The sequence below is a fragment of the Mustela putorius genome, unplaced genomic scaffold (assembly GCF_011764305.1).
Source record: "Mustela putorius furo isolate JIRA1106 unplaced genomic scaffold, ASM1176430v1.1 tig00000095_pilon_pilon_pilon, whole genome shotgun sequence".
NCBI classification, from domain to species: Eukaryota; Metazoa; Chordata; class Mammalia; order Carnivora; family Mustelidae; genus Mustela; species Mustela putorius.
This window is the reverse complement of record NW_025421280.1, coordinates 14,565,192-14,591,081: the sequence shown is the minus strand read 5'-3', so window position 1 is coordinate 14,591,081 and position 25,890 is coordinate 14,565,192. Positions and strand designations below refer to the sequence as shown.

The following is a 25,890-nucleotide window of genomic DNA, read 5'->3' as shown; positions in this document are numbered from 1 at the left end:
TATGGCTGAGTAGACATGACCCAGCAACTTGAGGGTGGGAGTAGGGGATTTGAAGGTGGCAGAAGGCTTCCAGAAGAGTTGATGCCTACATGGAGATTTAAGGATATGTAGAAGTTAGTCACGCCAAGAGGCAAGGGCCAGTGCTCCAGGAGAGGACAGAATATTTCCATGGTTCTGTGGGATTTTACCCAGATTAAGACGTAGCCTTCACAGGGTGCCTGGGTGGCTCAGTGGGTTAAGCTGCTGCTTTCGGCTCAGGTCATGATCTCAGGGTCCTGGGATCGAGTCCTGCATCGGGCTCTGCTCAGCGGGGAGCCTGCTTCCTCCTCTCTCTCTGCCTGCCTCTCTGCCTACTTGTGATCTCTCTCTGTCAAATAAATAAATAAAATCTTTAAGAAAAAAAAAAAGAAAGAAAAGACGTAGCCTTCACAGCCAGAGTTCACAGTCTAGTGGAAGAGAGTAGCCCTAACACAGGACAGACCTTGGGTGAATCCCATGGGAGAAGGGCACACAGAGCTCTGGGAGTGTAGAGGATGGAGGGCTGGGAGAGAGCTGGCTCGAGGAGTGGCAGCTTTGGGCTGAGCCTTGTGGGATAGGTAGACAGGAACAGAAAATGTGGAGGGGTGGAGTTGGGCCTATCTTCAGGAGTCAAGGCAGGTAAATCTAGGCATTGCACCACTTGTGTGGAGGGGTAAAGACAGAAAGTCAAGGTAAAGCCAGATCTGGGGTAGCACTAGGTTTAGAAATTTGGCCTTGATCTTGTAAAGAGGTGGATGTGGTAAATGCTTCTAAGCAGAGGAGGAAATGCTTAGGATTGAAATCTGTGGCCTGAAGCTTGGGAAGGAGGAGATTCATGTTGGAAATATGCTCATCATGGGATTTACTTGACAATAAATCATAGTTCATGGGAAAGAAAATGTCCTTTCTACAATTTCCCGATTCCCCAAGGTAAAAAAAAAAGCTATTTCCCAGTGTTCAGCTTATCAGTAACAAATCTAGCATGTTCCGTTTGTTGACAGCCATCTCCACATTCCTAGAACAATGTATGGTACCTAGTAGAATACGATAAATGTTGTCAAATAATGATTTGGTAGGGAATTACGAGTCACTTTGAGTTATGAACCAACTGTCCTTTACTCTCTCTTAGAATGACACTGTACTGTATTTAGAAAATTATTTTTCATGATCCTTCCCAAAGTTGATATGATCTTAACTGAAAATGATGCCTTTTTAAGCTGTTTATGTTCAAGATTTTTAATGCTTATTTTTGTTCAAGTTGTTTTGGAAAAGCTAAAAATATTTTATATCAACCTTATGTTAACATTAACTCAACAGAGTTTCCAGCATTGATTAGGAACATTTTATATGCTTCTGTGACACCTGATCCCTCCAAGTGTTTTGTCCCTTTGGGGTAGTTAGAACAAATGTAAATAGAGTCAGTTTTGTATCTGGTCATCCCAGGTTTTCTTCTGCGTGGACAGCATCCACAATTTACGTGTAAGTCAGTAAACCACTAGTTAGTAGATTATTTTCTTCCCTCAATGTCTTAACTCATAATGTACTGTAAAATATATCAAAATCACATTGCCTGCCAAGCACTAGCCATGGTAATTCCAGACAAGGTCAGTCTGACATAGGGAGAGCATTTCTGCCAAATCTCCCATTCCTCACCGGTCGGCCTGGAATACCGCCGATGCTAGGCGGAGGTGAAATCCCACAATGAATTTGCAGTATTGCTATTTGCTCTAAGGGATCTAGAGTGGCTTCCTTTTTCCATTGTGTTGAGGGAAAATAGCAAATTACAGATGTCTCTTTTTGCAGGAAATGTAAAAGCACAGTTATTCTGATAATTTCTTAATGCAGTGAACTTTAAAGAACTTCCTCTTCTCATTGTCTTCTTAAAAAGGGGAAACGTTCTCATGATAAATGAACACAAAAAGGGGGATGGATTTTTTTCCAGTAAACAGGGCTATGGTAACGTCCCACAATAGAACTGTGTTGTTGCTGTACATAGATGTTTTTCTAAAACACTGGCTTTTATTTCCAATATATATTTAAGGCTAATCGCTTCTTTGTTGGTGAAAGCTTTAATTCCATGAGGAATGAAGACAGGATAAATATCAGTTAGAGCAGCATAAATACTGTTCTGAGCTGACCTCAGAACACATTTTGAGTTTTGTGCTTGGGCTGTAGCCTGACGCATATATTGAATTCTTGGCTCAGGCCACCTAATTTATTTACACATTTTAAATCTTTCAGTTTAAAAAAAATACACATCTATTTTTTTCACATCATTAGTAATTACTCTTCCTTTTTTTTTTTTAAGATTTTATTTTATTTATTTGACAGACAAAGATCACAAGTAGGCAGAGAGACAGGCAGAGAGAGAAGAAGCAGGCTCCCTGCTGAGCAGAGAGCCCTACATGGGGCTCGATCCCAGGACCCTGAGATCATGACCTGAGCTGGAGGCAGAGGCTTAACCCACTGAGCCACTCAGGCGCCCCAGTAATTACTCTTCTTTTTTTTTTTAAAGATTTTATTTATTTATTTGACAGAGATCACAAGCAGGCAGAGAGGCAGGCAGAGAGAGAGGAGGAAGCAGGCTCCCTGCTGAGCAGAGAGCCCGATGTGGGGCTCGATCCCAGGATGCTGGGATCATGACCTGAGCTGAAGGCAGAGGCCTTAACCCACTGAGCCACCCAGGCGCCCCCCAGTAATTACTCTTCTTAATAAACCTTTTACTTTGGAATTATTTTAGATTTACAGAAAAACAGCAATGATAGTACAAATAGGTTCCCTATACCATCGCTAACCAAATTTCCCCTAATGTTAACATTGTAAGTAACCATGGCATATTTATCAAAACTAAGAAGTCAACTTTGGTGTGTTACTATTAACTACAGATTTTATTCAAATTTCACTTGTTTTTCCACTACTGCCCTTTTTCTGTTCCAGGATCCAATCTAGAATCCTACATTCTCTGGCTTCTTTTGTTTTTTTTTTCTTCTTGTAACTAAGCTTTTTAAGAAGGTCCTAGACTTATCAAGATTTCATTTGCAAGAATAACATCTTAAGCATGTGTTACTTTGCTGATAGGTTGGACTGATGAGTTTCTAAAATGTCTTTGCAGAGATTGCCTTACAGCAAGTTTCCATGTTCTTCCGATCAGAACCAAAGTGGGAGGTGGTAGAACCGTTGAAAGACATAGGTGAGAAACTGGCACGTGCCTGGTCTGTTCAAACAGATCACAGAACTGGACTCTTTGTCACGCTTTCCTATCTGTAGCCCAAGAAAGCTCTTCCACGCAGGTGATTTCTTTTTCTTTTTGCCTTCCTACTGCTTGAAGACGCAGTCCGTAACTTGTATACTTAATGAATCTTGGGTAATGTGCCACCTGGAGACTTGGGGGGTAGTAATGTGTATTTTCAGAGCCGTCCGTCATTCTTCATCTCTCTTTCTTACTACATCTTAAGTGAAGTGCCCATTTTCCTGTGCCCATGAATAGTTTCTTCGTTTGCAGTTGTTTTGGTGTTTTCTGTTTTTTTTTTTTTTTTTGCTTTGGGGTTTTGTTTTGTTTTTCTTAAATACCATCTTTCCCATGTCAACATTACCAAGTGGTGGTTTTACTGGTGCCAGTATTGCAGCGGGTAAGATTGCCAGCCTTGATTTTTTTAAAATTACTTAGTTGGTGAAACTTTTTTCTGTTGGTGTAAAAATTATTTGCTATGACTGCATCTCTGCTTTTATGCAGGTTGGAGGATAAGGAAGAAATATTTCTTGATGAAGATTAAAAATCAGCCAAAGGAACGGCTAGTATTAAGCTGGGTGAGCTGGTTTTTTGCTTTGGTCTCCTTTCATGTACTTGAGATGGGTTTATAAAAGCAGATACTGAAAAAGGATAATTAAGAAATTGCACTGTTCTTCTGAGTGATGTTGTAAAGGCCTCTTCAGTCCTACATCAAAGGAGAGTAATTTTGAGTCACTTTGCTTATTCACTTGGTTATATCCATGTGATTGTATTTGATTAATTAGTAAACATCTGGAAAGAAACAGAACAGCTTAAAATAGTTCTGGAACCTCTTTAGGATTGGGAATTTTACAGTTTGTTTTAAAGAAAAAATACACATTGCTTTATGTTCTCTCTTGCTTCGGGAGCTCTAGTGGTTTGGCTAATGGAATTTGATAAAAGCATAGTTTTTTGGTTTTTTAAAAAATCTTTTTGCTTTTGGTTTTTTTTTTTTTTTTTAATTTTAGGCAGTTAACATATGGTGCAATATTGGCATTCAGTGACAAATCACTTATACATAACACCCAGTGGTCATGATAACAAGTGCCCTCCTTAATGCCCATCACCCGACTTTGTGTGGGTTGCACCTTTGGTTTACAGTCATATTTGGACAAATGAAATAAAGGGAAAGTTTTACAAGGAATTTTTCTTTTGGTAACTTAAGGCAACACCCTGATATTTTCCCCCATGTTTCCAGGCTGATCTTGGTCCCGACAAGTTTCTGTCAGATAAAGATTTTCAGTGTCTAATCAAACTTCTGCCTTCCTGTTCGGTGAGTACGAGCCCTTCTATTCTTTCTCTTTTTTTTTAGTCTTTTATTTTTAAATAATCTCTACAGCCAGTGTAAGGCCCAAATGCACAAGCCCAGCATCAAGAGTCACATGCTCTACTGACTCAGCCAGCCAGGCACCCCAAGGCCTTCTGTTTTTCTAGGTGCTGCTGACAGATTCAGAGTGTTTTCTTGTAGGTGGCAGTGGACAGAAGAGCTGGAAATGCTCTGTAGGCTCAACAGTGTGGAGAGGTATAGTGGATTTCAGTCCACGCTAAAATTGCTCAGGGCTGCTCCTGTAGCTCAGAGACCAATTTTTTTTTTTTTTTAAGATTTTATTTATTTATTTGACTGAGAGAGAGCGCACAAATAGGGGGAGCGGCAGCCAGAAGATGAGGGAACAGCAGCCTCCCCACTAAGCAGGGAGCCCCACGTGGGGCTCAATCCCAGGACCTGGGATCAACACCTGAGCCAAAGGCAGACACCTCACTGACTGAGCCACCCAGGCACCCCCAGAGGCCATATAAATGGCATTCATGACATTGGCACAACCCATGAAACTTGACAATTGTTTTAAGCAAATATCCGAGTAAGAAAGTACCCACTTTGTTCTCAGTAAGGATGTTTGTATCAGTGGAATTGAAAGATCTAGGGGCGCCTGGGTGGCTAAGTGGGTTAAAGCCTCTGGCTCCGGTCGTGATCCCATGGTCCTGGGATCAAGCCCCGCATCAGGCTCTCTGCTCAGCAGGGAGCCTGCTTCCTCCTTTCTCTCTGCCTGCCTCTCTGCCTACTTGTGATCTCTGTCAAATAAATAATAAATCTTAAAAAAAAAAAAAAGAAAGAAAGAAAGATCTGTTTCTAGTCTGAGAAAACAGAACTAGTTTGGATTTAGATAAGCTGGGTGAGGGAAGGCACAAAGAGCCCTTTTGCTATCTGAATCACTATTCTCACAGGCCAGCTAGTTGGCCTTTAGGAGTGCCGGGCATTATTTATGCTAATGTACAGTTCTGATCCAAGGCTGTTACTGGAAAGAAAATACATCACTGTATTTCAGAATATATGCAGAATGTCTTCAGGAAAAGACTAATCTGGCCAGAAAAGCAAGTTAATACTGATGTTCTTTATCTGTGGTTCGCATGAGGATGTAGGACCCTAGAATGAGTCATTCTTGAGCACAATTATGCTGACCTATCCAGTTGGGTAGGCAGGTTCAGTTTTGAAGATAGAGTGTCTTGTCAAGCTAGCAAAACCAAGCTTCTAATAAGGTGTGCAGTTTAGCCAAGAAAAATGCCATGGTCTTTGTGTGTGATTAGTTGTGTGCCACAGGCTGTCAGCATTCAATTCCAAATTTCCTTTAAAGGTTGTGCTTTAAAAAAAAGAAGGTGGCACAAATAAGTGGTGCATATTAATTGTAGAAAAGTTAGAAAATATGGGTAAGCAAAAATAAGAAAAGAAAACTCACCTGCAGTCCCAAGCAAACCAAAATGTCTAGAACTTTATATGTTATTTTTTTTTGAAAAATTGCACATACACTCTTTTAAAACCTGATTTTTTGGTTAATGGTATATCATGCACATCTTTTATGGAATAAATATAGTATAACATCATTATTACAGGTTGCATAGACTATCGTTGGCCTTACCTTCATTTATTCAACTAATCTTCTGTGAGACATTTGGACCACTTCCAGTTTATTCTTCTTATTTAAAAGGGAAAAAAGCCACAGTGAACAATTCAGGCTAAATATTTGTACCCATCCTTAATTATCTTCATCAAATAAATAATAAGAATTAATAAGGGAGATATTTTGAGACTGTATAAATATCCTGTTCTTACCAAAGCCCTACTAGCTTTAGCTTCATTGAGATTTTCCAACACCATCATTCCTCTTAGGTTTATCAGTTGGCATACTGTAAGGGTGAGCTTCCTATTCTCTCTTCTTGGTCTGTTTATATCCGTATGGACTCAACAATTTTTATTTTATTCACTGGGTTCCTTTTTGGGGTGATGAAAGTGTTCTAAAATTAGATTGTGTGGTAGTTTATATAGCTCGGAATATACTGAAAACCATTGAATTGTATACTACAAATAAGTGAATTATAATGGTATATGAATTATATAGATATGAATATATATATATCATATATATGATATTAACATACAACATATATTCATATTCATATATATGAATTCATATATATGAATATATATATTCATATTCATATATATATGAATATATGTTGTATGTTAATATCATATATATTCATATATAGAAGAATTATATTTTAATACAGCTGTTACAGGATCAATAATAATCATTTTGATGTGATAGTCAGAAGAAACTTCATGATCAAGGACTATATTTTCCTGGGCATACCTTTCCATCTCCCAGCCCACTCAGTCCGAACCTTCCCAAACCTTTGCACAGCTCAGCTCCTATGGTTTAAATTATGATGGTGCTCGTTTGAGCAAATGGACATGTAACACCTGTTTGAACCAGTTGGTTCATACAACCAAAATTCCAGGTCATATGAGGACTTTCAGTCATTAAATAATTAGTCTTACTCTCCACCCCACTTGGTTGACGTCAGTGGCCCCTTCTCAGGAAGACCCCGTGAGTCATCACACTGCACCCTGCAGGAGATGGATGGGAAGATTCACGCTAGCTGCTTTGGATAGGGCCAGGATGCCAAAAGCTGTGGCTTTTTTGCTTGTTTTCTGGCTTTTACGCTCCCTGGCTTGGCCCCAAACAGCAGTGTGAAATGTTACGCAGCGCTGTAAGAAGACACGTTTGTCCTGGTCCTCACTTGGCTGTGCTAGGGTTTGACTGTATTCTCTACCAGTGTACAGAGGCAGAATATTAAAGCCATTATCCCCCAGACCTCTGCCTGAGCTCTGAGCATGTGTATCCCCAGGCACGTACCTTCACGTGAGAGCTCGCCGTGCCAGCTGTCCATGTCCCTTTGTCTGTATAGTTTAGGTTCCTTCTCTCATTTTAAGAACGATCTGCTTGTTGATCATCTGATAAGAAAATGCCACATGTTCAGGGAATATCCCGTTTATGTGTAACTAAAGTGCTGTGATGGTACTTAAGTCTACGTAACCAGATTCTTGATCTCAAAGGACCCAGATGTTGATGCAAATAAATGTGAATTTCTTTTTTGTTTCGGCAGCACCCTTATATCTATCGGGTCACCTTTGCCACAGCTAACGAATCCTCTGCATTGCTTATTAGGATGTTTAATGAAAAAGGAACTTTGAAGGACCTGATCTACAAGGTACTTGTGGTGCAAGTTCATGGTCATAAAGAGGTTCTCAAGTCCCTTTAGAACCTATCACAGATTCTTGATCCCTCAGGTTCCAGAAGTTAGGCCCTGGGGGTTTTATTTTAATTTTGATTTGATTTGGAATTTATTTTGATTTTAGCAGTAAAACTACCCCATCTGGTTAAAGAACATTCCTTTCCCCAAATGAAAGAAGGTTGAATAGGTAATGGTTATGTACATGACATTGTAGGCTGCTCTCTCAAGTGCCTTTCACTTAACGAGCAATACTGAACTATCTTAGTAAAGTTGGAAAATAAGACTGGGGTCTGCTAAGGCCAAGACCGGGCCCATCTTCACTGGACCAGAGAAGGGATGCAACTCAGGTCAGCCTCTTTCTATCAACTGTACAGACTCTTGTACTTTAAAAACCCACATCCTGTGAGCTGACCTTATCTGGCACCCCCAGCTGCTTAGAGCCCTGCCTGTTCCAGGAGACTACGTGTGGTATTCAGACCTGCTGCTGTTCTCTTACATGCTCTTTGTGCTTTTCCAAGGCAAAACCAAAAGACCCATTCCTAAAGAAGTACTGCAACCCTAAGAAAATTCAGGGCCTTGAACTCCAGCAAATAAAAACATACGGACGGCAAATATTAGAGGTAAGAGGTATTTAATATTTGCTTAGTTTGCATTGGGATTTCACTCAGATTACTGTATTCCTTTGGGAAAGTTCTTGGGATTGCTTATAAACAGATGGCATTGTCCTATTTTATCCCCAAAAGCAAGTATTTGAGACTAAGGCAGCCAATTCAGATCTACAAAAATTCCAAAAGCTTAGCTATTAGAATTTAGTATCTGATTTTTAAGAACCTCACTGTGCAGATACCAACTTTTGGGTTTAGTTGATCTTTATCTTTGTGCCAGGATTGTTGATTTTGTTATATCAATATATAACCATCTGGCTCCCTTGCAGAAGTGAAACTAGCATGAAAAGCCTTTCCCATATTACTCTCTAGAGCCTTGTTCTCCAGGCTTCTTGGATTGTCCGACCTTATCAGTGAAAACAGTTTAAGCATAACCTCCCCCAATAATAACTTATATGTATGCACTACTACTAATATATGTTGTGTATTATAAGTTAAGTTAGGAAAGAAGGAGTTCTGGAGCCCCAGAAAGAAGGAGATTAAAAACAAGCAAAAAGAAAGAGAAGTCATATTTTCTTCCAGTCCTCAGTACATTGTTGTGGGTATCCCCTTTGGCTAGCACTGCTCTGGTTCATGAGGTTGTTATGGGTGTATCTCCAGGCATCTCCCTTTGTAGGTGAGCCTCTGTTTAATAAATGGCAGCTGAAATGTTTGCTTCTTTCTGTGGGAGCCTGTCATGTGTTCCTCTTAATAAACAGCCTAATATATTCTTTTTTTTTTTAAGATTTTATTTATTTTTTTGACACAGAGACAACAGCAAGAGAGGGAATACAAGCAGGGGAAGTGAGAGAGGGAGAAGCAGAGAGAGACACAGCGAGAGAGGAAACACAAGCAGGGAGAGTGGGAGAGGGAAAAGCAAACTCCCTGCTGAGCAGGGAGACTGATATGGGGCTTGATCCCAGGACCCTGGGGTCATGACCTGAGCCAAAGGCAGATGCCTAACAACTGAGCCACCCAGGCACCCCAGCACAATATACTCTGAGAAGAGATTGGACTAGGGATATTTTTCACTCAACCCCCTTTCCTGAACAACTAACTGGCTGATGCCCTGGCTGATGTTAGCTGATGTTAGCCTTACTCATCTGTGCGGGAGGGTCAAGACTTTGGTCTGCAAGGAGCTGGCCTGTTGAGATCGGAAAGTGCTGGAAGTCGAACATTAACCCCCAGCTTTGGGTTAATAGAAGCTGCATCTCTGTTCTTTGGAAATGAGGGAGCTTGGAGTTGGGTCTCATAGCTAGAAAGCATTCAGCATCACCCCTTTTTCCAAAGAAATGGATGGAGAGGGCATTTTTCTTTAGGAATCTCCTCAGTAACCAGTTTTGTTTCAAAATATAGTGACTTTAAAAACGAAGTTTAACCTGTCTCATAATTGAATGAGTTGGGGGGGGGATTTAACCTCTACATATTTTTTTAATAGGTACTGAAGTTTCTACATGACAAGGGATTCCCTTATGGGCATCTTCACGCCTCCAATGTGATGCTCGATGGTGACACTTGCCGGCTGCTAGACCTTGAAAATTCCTTATTAGGCCTCCCTTCCTTCTACCGATCCTATTTCTCACAGTTCAGGAAAATCAACGTAAGTTGCTAGAAGTAACAGAAACAGAAAATTAATTTTTTGGTATAACTGATCCCCCTGGCAGGACCCATGATCCGCCCATGTAAGAAATATGCAGGGTAGGCCATGCCTATTGACTCTGTTCTCTCACAGAGTGTCACTCTATCTTTTTTTTTATTATTATTATTATTTTTTTTTAAGATTTTATTTATTTATTTGACAGACAGAGATCACAAGTAGACAGAGAGGCAGGCAGAGAGAGAGAGAGGGAAGCAGGCTCCCTGCTGAGCAGAGAGCCAGATATGGGACTCGATCCCAGGACCCTAGGACCATGACCTGAGCCGAAGGCAGCGGCTTAACCCACTGAGCCACCCAGGCGCCCAATGTGTCACTCTATCTTTAAGTGCCTCGTTGAAATGGTAGATGAGATAAGGAGGGACATAGAATCATGGCCTGGAAAATAATGGGGAGTAGGACCAGGACCTTGGGTCAGAGCAGTGCCCTGTGAGCTTTTGCAAAAGGCCTTGGAGTTGTGTTTTCACTACCAGTAATGAGTGGGGTTGCCCCTGGGCCATGTTTTTCTTGATGAAAGCCTAGGGAAGGAACATTGGGATTCACAAAGCCAAACTGAAAGATAACCACCCTGCTCTCTTGTCTTCCACAGACATTGGAAAGCGTGGATGTCCACTGCTTTGGCCACTTACTGTATGAAATGACTTATGGAAGACCGCCAGACTCAGTGCCTGTAGATTCCTTCCCTCCTGCACCGTCTATGGCTGTGGGTCAGTACAGGTTTTGAAAGAGTCTAATGGGCCCCGGTAGTCCACAGAGCTACTCACCCCCTTTCCAAAGTCCAGGAAGGACCCAAAGGAAGTTGCCATGTTCCATAGCCAGCCAAATCCAGTTTATAAAAGTAAACCAGGTCTGAGTGATTTATTTAAATTAACCTCATTAAAATTTCAGATGGTTTGTCCATTTGTCGAGCTATCTAAAACCTCAGGAAACATACTGTAACTGCATTCAAATTTTGGAACCAGGAGGTTGTAAAGAGAAATCTGCCCAGATCGAGTCTGACATAGAAGCAGAAGCTAGGAGCAGGCAAATTGAAGCCAGCCTTTCAACTGGGACAGGTGTCAAGGGCCAGACCAAGGCTCGAGTGGGACCTGCAAGGGACAAGAGAGCCACGGGCTGGACATCGGGTAGATAAAAGGCTGGCAGGCCGAGAGCAGGGAAAGGGAGGCAGGAATATAGACACCTGGCAGATTGGATCCTGGCGTTCCTCCAGCCTTACTTAGGGGACTGAGAAGGGCCAGAGGACAGGTGGGAGACACTTTTGGGAGCGGGACATGGGGACTGATGCAGACTTATCCAGGGACCCTTTCATCCCATCTATAGCCTGCCCAGAACTCACTGTTAGAGCAACACCAAGAGGGGAGGGCAGGGTAGCTCTTGGACCACTGAGCCTCTGAGATGTGCAAGTTAACCCCCTACCAAATGCTAGTTTTGTATCAAATTAGTGGTTCAAGAGTACAGGCCCCAAAACTACTGGGCCTGTGTTGAGTGCGAACAGCTGAAACTGAACAGTGACCTGTGAGTAGAAAAATCTGGCTGTTTTTGTTTATATCATCCAAGGTGTTGGATGATGAGACATCAACAATTGGCATTTTGTGTGCCAGTTTTGATTAAAAAGAAAGCAAGCAGCAAAATGTTTTCCAAGTTCTTAATTTTCTGTGCAGTGTTTACTCTTCTTTTAAGAGAGCAAACACTTCTATGAATGATATCTGGAATCCTTCCTCCAATTATCTCTGAAATATATTTAACTTTCTATCAGCATGTGGTTTCTGAACCATTTATTTTGAGCCATCGGTAACATGGTGTTGCCAACATTCCCCTCCCCCATGTATGCCATCTGTCTGTGCGTGAAGAGTTTTGACACCGTCCTGATCAGCCTGCAGACAGTTGTTGCGAAGTGGTGTCAAACTTTTCATCACCAAGCGGATTTGCCAGCATGTTCTGTGGAACTAAAATGTGAATCTGTTCATTTCAAGTGGCCGTGTTGGAGTCCACGCTGTCTTGTGAAGCCTGTAAAAATGGTATGCCTGCCGTCTCCCGGCTCTTACAGATGCCGTAAGTCAATCACACGCCTTGTTTGTCACCTTCCTAACTGTGTAGAACGCTGGACCACGAAGCCAGGGGCCTGGCGCCATAGTAGACTCAGGTGTGGTCCTTGTGGAGTCGAAGGGACATGCTTGTTTTTGGTTACTTACAGCATGATATCGTGAGCTGTCCGCTGCCATGGTCTGACTGCTGTCCCTTGACGTCCGCATCTTCACGTGTGTCTCTCCCTGTTGATGTTAGCGTCATGTGTGTGTACATGTGCCCCCCCCCGCCCACCCCCACTTAGAACACTCTGACAGACAGCCCGCTGGAGCACTGTCCTTCGTGACCCTGTTCCGCGCACCAGCTGGCCCTCAGCTGTGGCTGCTTGTGCCCTCCAGGAGGAGGGCTGCGGGTTTCTGCCCCCCCCACCACCACCTTTGTTCCTCTTCTCCCTGGGTAACATGGGTTACACATCTAACTTGTACCAGGCATTGTGTTAGGGGCTTGGAACGCAGAAGACGTTCTCCCTTAGACTGGGTTATTCTCCCTTAGACTAGGTTATGACTAGTTCATCAGGACCATCAAAATAGTGCTGCAGGGCCTTGCCTGTAGCTATGCTTTCTGTCCCTTCTTGGAGAGCACAGCAGCCTTGCTGAGAACGGTGTGTCTGAGGTTAGACAGAGCTGGGGGTGCACACAGCCCGCCCACTTCTGGGTGGGGAGGGTGACCTGGGGCAGCTTTCCTGCTTCTAGAAGCTGAAGCTCCCCATCTGGGAAATAGGACTGGTAGTGGGCCCCACCAGAGAGGATCGTTGGGAGGAGTGAATGAAGCGATTCCTGGTGTAGTGCTTCGCGAATGTTAGTCATGATGACTGTTGATTCAGCGTCTATTTTGTGAGTGGCACATATCCGCGGCACACCCAGTGCGTCATCTGTGCCAGCTTGCCACATAGCAGATGTTCGCAGGAAACAGTGATGCGGGGAAGCAGGGCAGGGCTTAGCTTGAATGCGTAAGGCCAGAGCTCAGGGGAGCTCCATGCCGATAGAGAGTGTGGGAGCTGCCCCAACACCTGACGCTGCCCCCCGCCCTGCCCCTGCCCATGGATATGATCTTTTAAAGTTCAGCTGACACCGGTGTGTTCCTCTCCCAAGCAGCCACCTTTAATAAGTGTGAATATGGAAGAATAGACCCAATTAGGGAAATGAAACAATTTTTGCACAAACTCATTTTAAAAGAAAATGCCTTTGGGGTGCCTGGGTGGCTCAGTGGGTTAAAGCCTCTGCCTTCAGCTCAGGTCATGATCCCAGGGTCCGGGAATCCAGCCTTGCATTGAGCTCTCTGCTCAGCAGGGAACCTGCTTCTGCCTCTCTGTCTGCCTCCCTCTGTACCTACTTGTGATCTCTGTCTGTCAAATAAATAAATAAAATCTTTAAAAAATAAATAAAAGAAAATGCCTTTGTAGTTGGGGAACAACCCAATTCGTGCTGCTGTACTTGGGTTTGCGTTTGTAGCTGCCATGGTCCAGACCTCTTCCATGCTCCTCCCAGCCATCTAAGTCTAAAGGGAAGCCACATTGTTTTTTCCTCACTGAGGTCTTTCTACCCTGCGGCCTTCAGTCTTGAGAAGAACACTTGAAGAGGCGTGAACTCTGTTCAGTTAAAATGCTTTTTCTGGAAGTAAATGGGCCTGTGCCCTTGATGGGGAGAGTTCTGTCTCTACTGCCAGAGGTGCCCAGGGAGCACTGTGGGGAAAAGTTAACTGTATCATTTCTACTTGTGAAGTATTTCCTGTTTTTTAAAAAGGGGACTCCGCAAGGCAAGGCTCCTGAAGAGCCATGGGGGCACTGCCCAAGCAGCCATGTAAATTCCCCAAACTGTCTTAGCCGAAGTAGCTCAGAATTCCTCATGTTTGTTGTTTCTAGTCACATAATTTTGGAAGAGAGAATTGATATACTCTAAAAGCTGCCTTTTTAAAAGAAGATTTTATTTATTTATTTTGTTTATTTTTTTGACAGAGAGAGGGAACACAAACAGGGGGAATGGGAGAGGGAGAAGCAGGCTTCCCGCTGAGCAGAGAGCTTGATGTGGGGCTTGATCCTAGGACCGTGGGATCATGATCTGAGCTGAAGGCAGACACTTAACAACAGCCACCCAGAGCCCCCTGGTTTGTTGTTGTTTTAAGATTTTATTTATTTATTTGACAGAGAGAGATCACAAGTGGCAGAGAGGCAGGCAGAGAGAGAGGGGGAAGCAGGGTCCCTGCTGAGCAGAGATCCTGATACAGGGCTTGATCCTAGGCACCCCAGGTTGTTTTTTTTTTTTTTTTTTTAAAGAGAATATAAGAAATACTTCTCAGAAGAAAATTATTTTCTTGTTAGATTCCAATCAGAACAGTGTCTTTCTACTTAACGTTTTTATTTTACTGAGCTCTAGAATAATTTTTTTAAAGATTTATTTATTTAAGAGAGAGAGAGCGTGAGAGCAGGGGGGAGGGGCAGAGGACAAGGGAGACAGAGAGAGAGCATCTTAAGCAGACTCCACACTGAGCATGGAGCCTAGTATAGGGCTTAATCTCACGACCTGGAGATCATGACCTGAGCTGAAACCAAGAGTCGGACACTTAACTGACTGTGCCCCCCACAGAATAAATTTTATCCTTTTCTTGGGTTTAATAAAAAAGGGGGAAAATCGGTTATTCTGTTTAGAAATATCTACTGCATAATTATTTGCAATGTAATAACTTATAAAACTAATTTTTAAAAGTATTTATTAGTGTATTCTACAGCATAAGAGGACCGTTGCCCTGCCATGTGGGGAAATAGTCTTCAGTACAGGGCTGACCCAGTCTCTCCTTGGTACCACCTCTGATACTGGGGGGCAGTGAGGAGGTGCTGAGCTTTTTCTGTGGTCACATTGGGTGGCCCGTAAACTTTGAGTGTGTCGGTCAGCATGAAATGGTGGACTGGGCCAGGGCTGGGGGACGTGGGAACCTCATGGCCTAAAGATATCTCGTCCTGTTTTGATCCTGTTCTGAGAGGACATCTGGCTTAAGAAAGATTTTGTTTGTTTCTTTTCTTAACAGATTATTCAGTGACGTTTTACTAACCACTTCTGAAAAGCCACAGTTTAAGGTAAAACAAATCATACCATTTTTTTTTTTTTTGGTTTGTGACATATATAAGTTGATGTTGAAACTTAGTGCTTTTAAAAAAATTATTGAAGTAGAATTGACATGCCACATTATGTTAGTCTCAGATGTCCAACAACATAATGACTTGATATTCGTGTACATTATGAAGTCATCTCCACAATAAGTCTAGTTAACATCTGTCACTATATATAGTTAAAATTCTTTACTTCTTGTGGTGAGAATTTTTAAGATTTACTTTCTTAAAAAAAAAAAAAAAGATTTACTTTCTTAGTAACTTTAAAGTATACAGTATAGTATCTTAATAATAGTCACCATGCTGTACATTATGTCCCTATGACTTAACTTATTTTGGGACTGGAAGTTTGTACCTTTTGCCCCCTACACCTGTTTCATCTGCCCCACCCTCCCGACCTGGCAACCACCATTCTGTTCTCTGTGAACAGTGTGTTCTCTATGAGTTCAGGTTTGGTTTTGTTTTTAGAGCCCACATATAAATGAGATCATATGGTATTCGTCTTTCTCTCTCTAACTTACTTCACTTAGCATAATGCCCCCAAGCTCCATTCATGTTGTTGCAAATGGAAGGATATCCTTTTTTTTTTTTTAAGATTTTATTTATTTATTTGAGAGAGAGTGCAAGTGAGCAGGAGCAGGGGGAGAGTCAGAAGAAGAGGGAGAAGCAGGCTGCACACTGAGCAAGGAGCCCGATGTGGGACTCGATCCCAGGACCCTGGGACCCAGACCCGAGCGGAAGGCAGCTGCCTAACCAACTGAGCCACCCAGGCGTCCCAGGACTTCCTTTTTTATGGCCAAGTAATATTCCATTGTGTATACCCACATTTTCTTAATCTATTCATCCACTGATAGACACTTAGACAACCATTGTTTCCATTTCGTGGTATAAATAATACTGCAGTGAACATGGAAGTGCATATCTTTTTTTTTTTTTAAGATTTTATTTATTTATTTGACAGACAGAGATCACAGTAGGCAGAGAGAGGAGGAAGCAGGCTCCCTGCTGAGCAGAGAGCCCGATGCGGGACTCGATCTCAGGACCCTGAGATCATGACCTGAGCCGAAGGCAGTGGCTTAACCCACTGAGCCACCCAGGCGCCCCCGAAGGCAGAGTCTTTAACCCACTGAGACACCCAGGCACCCCAGTGCATATCTTTTTGATTCAGTGTTTTCATATCCTTCAGATAAATAGCCAGAAGTGGAATTGCTGGATCATTTGGTAGTTCTATTTTTAATTTTTTGAGGAGCCTTCATACTATTTTCCCAATTTACATCTCCACCTATAGTATAAAGGTTTCTTTTTTCTCCACATCCTTGCCAGCAGTTGTTATCTTGTCTTTGTGATACTAGCTGTTGCAACAGATGTTAGGTGATACCTCCTGTGGTTTTGATTTGCATTTCCGTGATTAGTGATGTTGAGCACCTTCTCATTAGATGTTGGCCATCTGTGTGTCAAGTTAGTGCTTTTTTTAATCAAACAAGAGAAGATACAGTATTTCTTTTAATTGACATACAGATAACATGCAATATCCCCTTAGTTTGTGTACATCAAAGTGATTTGATATTTTTTATATATTATGAAATGATCCCAACAATAACTCTAGTTACCATCTGTCACCACACAAAGTCATTAAAATATCGACTATATCCTCTATGTTGTAATGAATGTAGATTATTAATTTTATAATGGAAGTTTAGGTACAGAGTTTATAATAGTGAAAATTTGAAAACATTCTAGTATCTGTGCTGCCAAAGCGAGCACTTGAAAACAATCTAAATATTCTAAAATGAGGGACTAATTTAAGAATTTATGGTGTATCTGTTTGACAAAATGTTTTATATCTAATGAAAGTAAAATTTTTAAAGACATTATAGTAGCATGGAAAACGACTATTTGGGCTAAGGTGGAAAGACAAGCAAGATAAAAATACAATGTGTAAAAAGAATACCTTGTCTAGCAGAAAGTCAGCAAGGAAAATCCTGGGAAGTAGCAGTGTCGTGTGGTATCATGGGACGAGTAGGGGCTTTAGAACCCAAAAAAACTCAGGATGATGCCTTACTTTGCTTTTTTTGTACTAGCCTTTTATCTATCGTTGCTTTTCTCAGACATGACATTTTTTTAAAGATTTTATTTATTTGTCAGAGAGAAAGCACAAGCAGGGAGAACAGCAGGGAGAGGGAAAAGCAGACTCCCCACTGAGCAGGAAGCCCCATGGGGAGCTTGATCCCAGAACTCTGGGATCCTGACGTGAGCCAAAGGCAGATGCTTAACCGACTAAGCCACCCAGGTGTCCCATCATACACGACATTTGACATTTTGGATCAGATAGTTGTATGTTGTGGGGGCGGTCTTGTGCATTGTCAGACATTAAACAACTTCCCTGGCCTGTACCCACTAGATGCAAACAGCACTTCCCTTCCACCCCAGACATTGTGATGATAAAAAATGCCTCCAAAAATTGGCAAGTGTTCCCTAGAGAGGGAAGGGAGCAAAACAACCCTTATTTGAGATCTCTCATCTATGGGCCTGGTCTTTGAGTTGATATTTACTCAGTGTGTACAACTGGTGAGTAACACCTGTTTATTGTTCTTGGTCAACTGAGATGAATAGAGACAGGGGTACCTGGGCGGCGTCGGGGGGCAGGACTGGCTCTCCTCAGGGCTCAAGGTCAGTTCTGTTCTGGGCAGTAGGATGAAGGAGGATTCTTCATATTCCATATTCCATATTCTTCATATTCCTCTCCATATTCCAGAAGAACGTGTGATATTATTATGATGAAATTCTGTTTAGGAAAAACAAAAACAAGGTGGGGTCAGAAGATTGTACAGGAGAGGAAAACATTTTCCTTTGTCCTGTTTTGCCAGTCCGAGGAGTTTGACAAAAATAGCTTGTTTGAATCTGAAGTAGGAAAGAAAAACATTTAAATCCATCTCTTCTTCACTGAAACTCCCCAGGAAATACATTTGGCCTTGTAAATAAATATGCTCTCCCCAACCCTGTCCAGCCTAGGAATTATTACTAGACCTTGTTCTTTCTCTGAACCAGAGAGTCTGTGCAACAATGACAACATGATTTAAGAATCAAGGTTAATTTCTTGTGTATGTACATTCTTTCTGGAAAGATACACAAGAAACTGCTGACATTGATTGCCTCCATGAAGGAGAACACATTGGCAGACTCGTTACTGTATATGTATCCTTTCATATCTTTGAATTTTGAACCATATTACCTATTCAAAGGTTTTTAAATTTTAATTTTTAAAAGAATAATAGAGACAGGGGCACCTGGGTGGCTCAGTGGGTTCAAGCCTCTGCCTTTGGCTCAGGTCATGATCTCAGGGTCCTGGGATCAAGCCCCAAATCGGGCTCTCTGCTCAGCAGGGAGCCTGCTTCCTCCTCTCTCTCTGCCTGCCTCTCTGCCTACTTGTGATGTCTGTCTGTCAAATAAATAAAATCTTAAAAAAAAGAAGAAGATGGGGCGCCTGGGTGGCTCAGTGGGTTGAGCCGCTGCCTTCGGCTCAGGTCATGATCTCGGGGTCCTGGGATCGAGTCCCGCATCGGGCGCTCTGCTCAGCAGGGAGCCTGCTTCCTCCTCTCTCTCTCTGCCTGCCTCTCTGCCTACTTGTGATCTCTCTGTGTCAAATAAATAAATAAAATCTTTAAAAAAAAAAAAAAAAAAAAGAAGAAGAAGAAGAATAGAGACAGAAAGTTCAACATGATCCAGCTGTCTGTTTCCCAGGCCTGAAACAACAGGTCAGAAGCATACCAGGTACCAGGTTAGAAGAGTATCTTCCGGAAGAGTATCTTCTGGCAGGGGGCGCCTTCGAGGCTCAGTCCATTGAGCATCCAATTCTTGATTTCAGCTCAGCTCATCATATCAGGGTTGTGGGATCAAGCCCCACATCGGGCTCTGTGCTGAAGCCTGCTTAGGATTCTCTCTCTCCCTCTGCTCCACCCTCTAGCTCTCCAAAAGAAAAAAAAAAAAGAATGTCTTCTGGCAGGAAAAAGCTTAAGTTTATGAAATACAGAAAATAAAACTTTCACAGAGAAAATTTCTCTGAAGTTATAAAATACGACAATTAATTGAATTGGTTTGTGTGTGTTCCAATAAGCTGTATATATTTTTTATTTTCATTATGATAAAAAAAACATAAAAGTTATCCTATTAACCATTTTTTAAAAAGGTTTTATTTATTTATTTGACAGAGAGAGATCACAAGTAGGCAGAGAGGCAGTCAGAGAGAGGGGGGAAGAAGGCTCCCTGCTGAGCAGAGAGCCCCACATGGGGCTGGATCCCAGGGCCCTGAGACCATGATCTGAGCCGAAGGCAGAGGCTTAACCCACTGAGCCACCCAGGCGCCCCCCTCTTAACCATTTTTAAGTGTACACTTTAGTAGTGTTAACTGTGTTCACATTTGTTGTGTAACATACTCCTAGAACGTTTTTATATCAGTAACTGAAACTCAAGACCCATCAGACAACTCTCCCATTAACCCACCCTCAGCCCTTGGCAAATACACTTCTTTCTGCTTCCATAACTTTGACTATTTCAGATGGCTTATATACCCGGAAGCTTACAGTATTTGTTCTTTTGTGACTGGCTCATTTCACTCAGTGTAATGTCCTCTGTGTTCATGTGTTCCTTTTTTTTTTTTCCTAAGATTTTATTTATTTATTTGAGAGAGAGGGAGAGAGCAAAGAGAGAGGGAGAAGCAAGTTCCCTGCTGAGCAGGAAGCCTGATGTGGGGCTCGATCCCAGGACCGGGGATCATGACCCTAACCAAAAGCAGACACTTAACCCACTGAGCCATTCATGTTCCCCAGGATTTCTTTTCTTTTCTTTTTGAAGACTGAATACTATTCCACTGTATGCACATACCACATTTTGTTTATCCATTCCTCTGTCAATGGACATTTGGGCTTTTTTCACCTCTCAGCCATTGTGAATAATGCAGTGAACTTGGGTGTGCACATATCTCTTCATCACCCTGCTTTCCAGTCTTTGGGATATGTACCCAGAAGTGAGGTTGCTGGATCATGAGGTATTTCTATTTTTAACCTTTCAAGAAACTTTGTGGTGTCTTCCACAGTAGCCACACCATTTTACGTTCCCACTGTCAGTGCACGAGGGCTCCAATTTCTCCCTTTCCTCGCCAACACTTGTTATTTTCTGTTTTTGCAATAATGACCATCCTAATGTGTGTGAGGTAGTATCTCAGCATGGTTTCGATTTACATTCCTCTAATGAGAGATGTTGATTAATCTTTTCATACACTTGTTGCACATTGTTAAATCTTCTTTGAGGAAATGTCTCTTCAGGTCCTTTGCCTGTTTTTTGTTTTATTTTCCTCTTAGATTTTCTAATCTTTTTTTTTCAAGCTTTATTCTGGTATCATCTATTTTTTTGTGACACATCCGTTTTTTTTTTTTCCATCAGGTTATTTATTTTCTTTTGTCAGGTTATAAGAGTTCTTTGTATATTTTGGCTCTTACCCCTTGTATGATTCCCAATTATTTCCTCCCGTACCATAGGTTCCTTTTTACTCTATTGATCATTTCCTTTACTATGCAGAAGTTTCCAGAAAGTTCTCTCTGTCTGTTTTTGCTTTTCTTGCCTGTGCTTTTGGGGTCTTATCCAAAATCATTGTTAGATCCAATATCTTAAAGCTTCTGTTGTGTTCTAGGAGTTTTATAGTTTCAGGTCTTCCGTCCAGTTTTGAGTTAATTTTTGCACATGGCATAAGGTGAGGGTCCAGCTTCATTCTTTCACATTCAATTTTCCTAGCACCGTTTATTGAAGACACTGTCCTTTCTCTACCATGTATTTTTGGCACCCTGCTCAAATATCATTTCATCTTCTACCACATGAGAGTTTTATTTCTAGGCTCTCTATTCTGTCTTCTTGGTCCATGTATCTGTTTGTATGCCAATAGGACATTATTTTGATTATTGTAATTTTGTAATATATTTTGAAATCGAGAAGTGTGATGCCTCCGATTTTGATCTTCTGTTTCAAGATTGTTTTGCCATTTGAGGCCCCTTGAGTTATTTGAGTTACTTGGAACATGTCATGTTTATTTACATGTTTCATATATTCATTACAAAAAAATGGTACTGCGGTGAGCATGGAGGGGATGGATAATATTCGAGTGGGTACCTGTGACTGGTTCTTTTTTTTTTTTTTAAGATTTTATTTATTTATTTGACAGACAGAGATCATAAATAGGCAGAGAGGCAGGCAGAGTGAGAGGAAGGGAAGCAGGCTCCCGGCTGAGCAGAAAGCCCAATGCGGGGTTTGATTCCAGGACCCTGAGATGATGATCTGAGTTGAAGGCAGAGGCTTTAACTTGCTGAGCCACTCAGGTGTCCCCTGGCTCTATTGCAGACTCCCTCCTTTGTGATAACCAACCAGTTAAGTCCTGTATTAAAACCAGGGCTTAAGAAAATCTCTGACCATTTTATTCAGTGGGTTATGTACTTTCTTTTCTTTCAGATCCCCACAAAGTTAAAAGAGGCATTGAGAATCGCCAAAGAATGTATAGAGAAAAGACTAATTGAAGAACAGAAACAGGTACATGTTACTAGCTCCTTAATGGCATTTGATCTTTTAGTGTCCCCATCCTTTGCCGCCGTATTCCCAGTGACTTACCTTTGACTGGTTGTTCATTCCATAAACGTTTCTTGCATCCTTGCTCTGAACCAGGCTGCATGCTCAATGCTGTGAGGTAGCCAATTACTTCACAGTCCTACCCTCAAGGTGCCGAGCCTGTGGGGGGAGACAAGCACATCCATTAACACATGGTCTTCCTTTATGATTGGGGCAGGCAGGGTAGAGGTGGGGGCACACGTGGTCCTTGCTCTGAAGGTGCTGGGAGCCACACTTGTCTTCCATAGAGGAGCAAAGGGCAGGAAGGAACAGGGGGAAAGGAGAAAGGTCTTCAGCTTCTGGCAGACTCTTCTCAGACATCCAGACCCAGGCTTGGAGGCAACAGGCTGAGGAAGGACAAAATTTTCATCCAAAGTAACTTGATTTGGCAAAACATGTTAGAGATTTTCACTGATATAGGATACACTTACATTTGTGATGAATTGTGGTCTCTCAAAGATTCACCAGCATCGAAGACTGACAAGAGCTCAGTCTCACCATGGATCTGAAGAAGAAAGGAAAAAGAGAAAGATTTTAGCTCGAAAGGTAAGCGTGGTGTCTCTGGATTCTCTGTGAATTCTTTTTTTTTTTTTTAAGATTTTTTTTATTTATGAGAGAAAGAGAGAAAGCATGAGCGGGGGAGAGGGAGAAGCAGGCTCCCCTGAGGAGGGAGCCAGATGGTCAGGCTTGATCCCAGGACGCTGAGATCATGACCTGAGCCGAAGGCAGATGCTTAACCAACTGAGCCACCCAGGCATCCCTCGTTGCAAATTCTTGGCTACATGTGAAGAAAGCTGTAGGTTAATAGTGCACATTAAGTTAATGACAAGATTTTGTGCTATATCTCCTTGAAAGCTAAAACTATTTCCAGATGACTGATGCAGCTTTTTATTTATTTATTTATTTATTTATTTATTTTAAAGATTTTATTTATTTGACAAAGAGAAATCACAAGTAGTCAGAGAGGCAGGCAGAGAGAGAGAGAGAAGCAGGCTCCCCGCTGAGCAGAGAGCCCGATGCGGGACTCGATCCCAGGACCCTGAGATCATGACCTGAGCTGAAGGCAGCGGCTTAACCCACTGAGCCACCCAGGCGCCCGCTGATGCAGCTTTTTAAAAAGAGCCACATAATATCAGTGTAGAAATGGACTGTATAGTTTCTTGGCTTGCTGGGATGATTACAGCCTAATGTAAGTGGGGAGAATGACTGGCCTGAGATAGGAAACTCAGCGTTCTTGGTTTTATTCCCCTTTTTGGTTGTGGCTCGTGGCTTCTTAACTGTATTAAATTATGAGGCCAAATATGACCTCGTGTGTAGCTAGTTTCACTGTGTGCCTGGAAAATATTTGTGTTCTAACTCTCGGCTTCAGTGTGTTTATCCTTTGCTGCCCTCCGTCTCTCTCTCTTATTTTTAAAGAAGTCAAAACGATCTGCTGTTGAGAACAGTGAAGAGCATTCAGCAAAATACAGCAACTCCAATAATTCAGGTAACTGGTTATAGATTGTAGTGGGGCCTCCGGGCCCACGGGTCAGGATGAGGAGTCAAGAGTTTTTGGCTTCTAGTGGCCAGACACTGAGCAGTGTAGGGAATAAGAGAACCCTGCCCCTAGTAAAGAATTGTGACAGCATTCACGGGCTCACAGGACTCATGTGCTGAAGAATCCTCAGAGGTTATGGGGTAACCCGGCCTCTGCACTAATGGTGAGATTTGATCAAAGATGGGCTTGAGGCATGGATGAAAAACCACCCCAACTAACAACACGAGGCCTCCTGTTTGTTAGTAGAACCTTCTTGAATAGAAACGACCCTGAGTCTTGCCCTCTACTCTGGTCCCTACATGGTGGGAGGAAGTGCCCTTATACGTGGGTTGAGGAAAGCACTGAACAGTGTGTGGGTGTGGTGGGGGGGGTGGCAAAGAGCATCATTCCAGAAGGGCTGGGGTGGCACAGAGCATGGTCCGCTCCTGGCTGCCCCTCGCCCAGCCCCAGTGGCTGTGGACCTTAGTATCTCCATCTTCGGAAATCAGGGCCAGATTGAAAGATCCTTCAGTTTTTCCACCTTATGCATCCTATGAATCGTTTTTTTTCTTCCCCCTTATGAATCTGTGAGGTAGAGTTCCACATAGAGAGGGCATGGCTTCATTCGAACCTGCACAGGAGAAGGGGAGGTTTTGTTAGGTTGAGGGATAGCTGCGTATACTTTGAGACAGGAGAAGGGCTGAGCAGAGAGGGAGAAGCTGAAGATGTGCAAGAGAGAGCGACCGGAAGGCCAAGAGGTTAGGCTCAGGAGCCCAGCTGTCAGCCTCACCAAAGAGGAAGCCCGTCCATCTCTTCCTGGGAGGCAGGAGCCAGGAGAACTGGATGAAGAGGCAGAAGCATTTAAAAGTGGAAGGAAGGGAGGACATGGAGGGTGTTCATAGCTCGTGCCTGCTCGGGTCTTCCCCGCATAGTCAGTGAAGAGATGCCTGCCAGGGCACACAGGACTCGAGTCCTGGACGGGCTGCAGCCAGAGGTAGCAGGCGGTGCGGGTGAGGCTGGAAGTCTGGAGCGGGGCTCTCGGGGAGGGTCGTCGACTTCAGGAAGAGGCGGGAATGTGCTGACACCACTGCCTGCAGACTTGAGCTGCAGAAGGGAGAGAGGTGGGGAGGCCCCCAGTGAAGACCAAGGCCGGCTCCTCAGGGATAGTCGCTGCTGTGGCCAGTGGGCAGTTCCAGAGTTGGAGGTCTCCTTTCTCCACAGTTGATGAAATGGATATGGGTCAGTCATCATCAGCGTTAGGCTGAGACTCATGTCTCCGCCCAGCATGTCGGGCAGATTCTGTCCAGTGGCTCATTCCTTAGAAGGCAGAGAAAGCCTGGCTCAGTGTTCTCCACCTTCCCGAGGCCCTGCCTGCCTGCAAGGCTCTGGGCCCCATGCACCCGGATGAGACTCCACAGACTCCCAGGACCCCGCCACACCCTCAAGAAGTTCAGGAAAGCCATGTAGCCATTGGTGGAAATGGACAGATCATCTCCAGACCCCACTGGAATCACACGTGCCATCTTCTCCCCTTTACATATCTCCGTCAGGATGTGTTGGGTTTTACCTCATTTTTCAGTAAAACGCCTCTCCTGTTTATAGGGAGGTGAGAGAATAAGGCGAACAGGGAAAAGCTACTCCGCTTGAGGGAGATGTGGTTTAACTGGGATGTTTCTCCTCACGCCCAGTGTCGGTGCTGTGCCCAGCCTGTCCTGTGGGTGGTAGGTGAGGTGATGGTTGGAGGCTTCTCAGAGGCCTGATTGAGGGCCTCCCTCGAGCTTCAGTCACTCACTCCAGAGGACCTCTGTGGTGGGGAGGGGGCTTCCCATGGCCACAGAAAGGCTTGTGTAGGAACCTCTCTGCTCGTTGGCCTGCTGTCAGGCTAGCAGGATGTTCTCTGGGGACTCCTGAGCAAAGGGGGGATGCTGAGAATATGGGAATATGCAGGCTGTTTTAATGGAAAAAAAGGTTCTTACTGGATTTCATCTAAGAAGAGGCCTGGGAGATCCACAAACCAAACAGGCTGACCCTATCTAGTTGAACGTAGCTGCTGATTAAATGGAACTTCTGCAGAGAGCACTGTCAGTTGGATGCTGTGGAGAATTCTTGCTTCCTCTAGAGTGGCCTCCCTGGATGGCTTTGTCCCCTGTACCACTTGTGGCCACTGTCGTTTGTCATTCATTATGCAGGGGCAGAGGCTGTGTCAGGAGCCAATTGCACAAGCCGTCGACAGCTCAGAGTTTGTTTCAACCCAGGCAGGGTGTAGAAGGCAGCGGGTAGCAGGGAGCCCTTAGTGGCCTGGGGACGAAGCATACCCTGCACCCTGGGGGAAACCTGTGGTCACTGGGTCCAGGCTCTGAATTCTCTGTCCCTCCCCACCTT

The 25,890-nt window shown here is 43.2% G+C and overlaps 1 protein-coding gene across 12 annotated transcripts in view; it reads left to right on the top strand.

Annotated features, from left to right (window-relative positions):
* Positions 1 to 25,890, top strand: part of PXK (PX domain containing serine/threonine kinase like) — an 81,578-nt gene that overhangs the window by 43,814 nt on the left and 11,874 nt on the right. For 7 of the 12 annotated variants that reach the window (XM_045078386.1, XM_045078377.1, XM_045078401.1 and 4 more), the window contains exons 5-16: positions 3,131 to 3,208; positions 3,752 to 3,825; positions 4,485 to 4,559; positions 7,730 to 7,834; positions 8,377 to 8,478; positions 9,941 to 10,102; positions 10,746 to 10,863; positions 12,130 to 12,208; positions 15,263 to 15,311; positions 21,840 to 21,917; positions 22,413 to 22,538; positions 23,409 to 23,478. In XM_045078386.1, coding sequence (XP_044934321.1) covers positions 3,131 to 3,208; positions 3,752 to 3,825; positions 4,485 to 4,559; positions 7,730 to 7,834; positions 8,377 to 8,478; positions 9,941 to 10,102; positions 10,746 to 10,863; positions 12,130 to 12,208; positions 15,263 to 15,311; positions 21,840 to 21,917; positions 22,413 to 22,538; positions 23,409 to 23,478 — 1,116 coding nt within the window. The remainder of the gene's footprint in view (positions 1 to 3,130; positions 3,209 to 3,751; positions 3,826 to 4,484; positions 4,560 to 7,729; positions 7,835 to 8,376; positions 8,479 to 9,940; positions 10,103 to 10,745; positions 10,864 to 12,129; positions 12,209 to 15,262; positions 15,312 to 21,839; positions 21,918 to 22,412; positions 22,539 to 23,408; positions 23,479 to 25,890) is intronic. The other 5 variants (XM_004738261.2, XM_004738260.2, XM_045078408.1 and 2 more) reach the window with 1 other exon arrangement.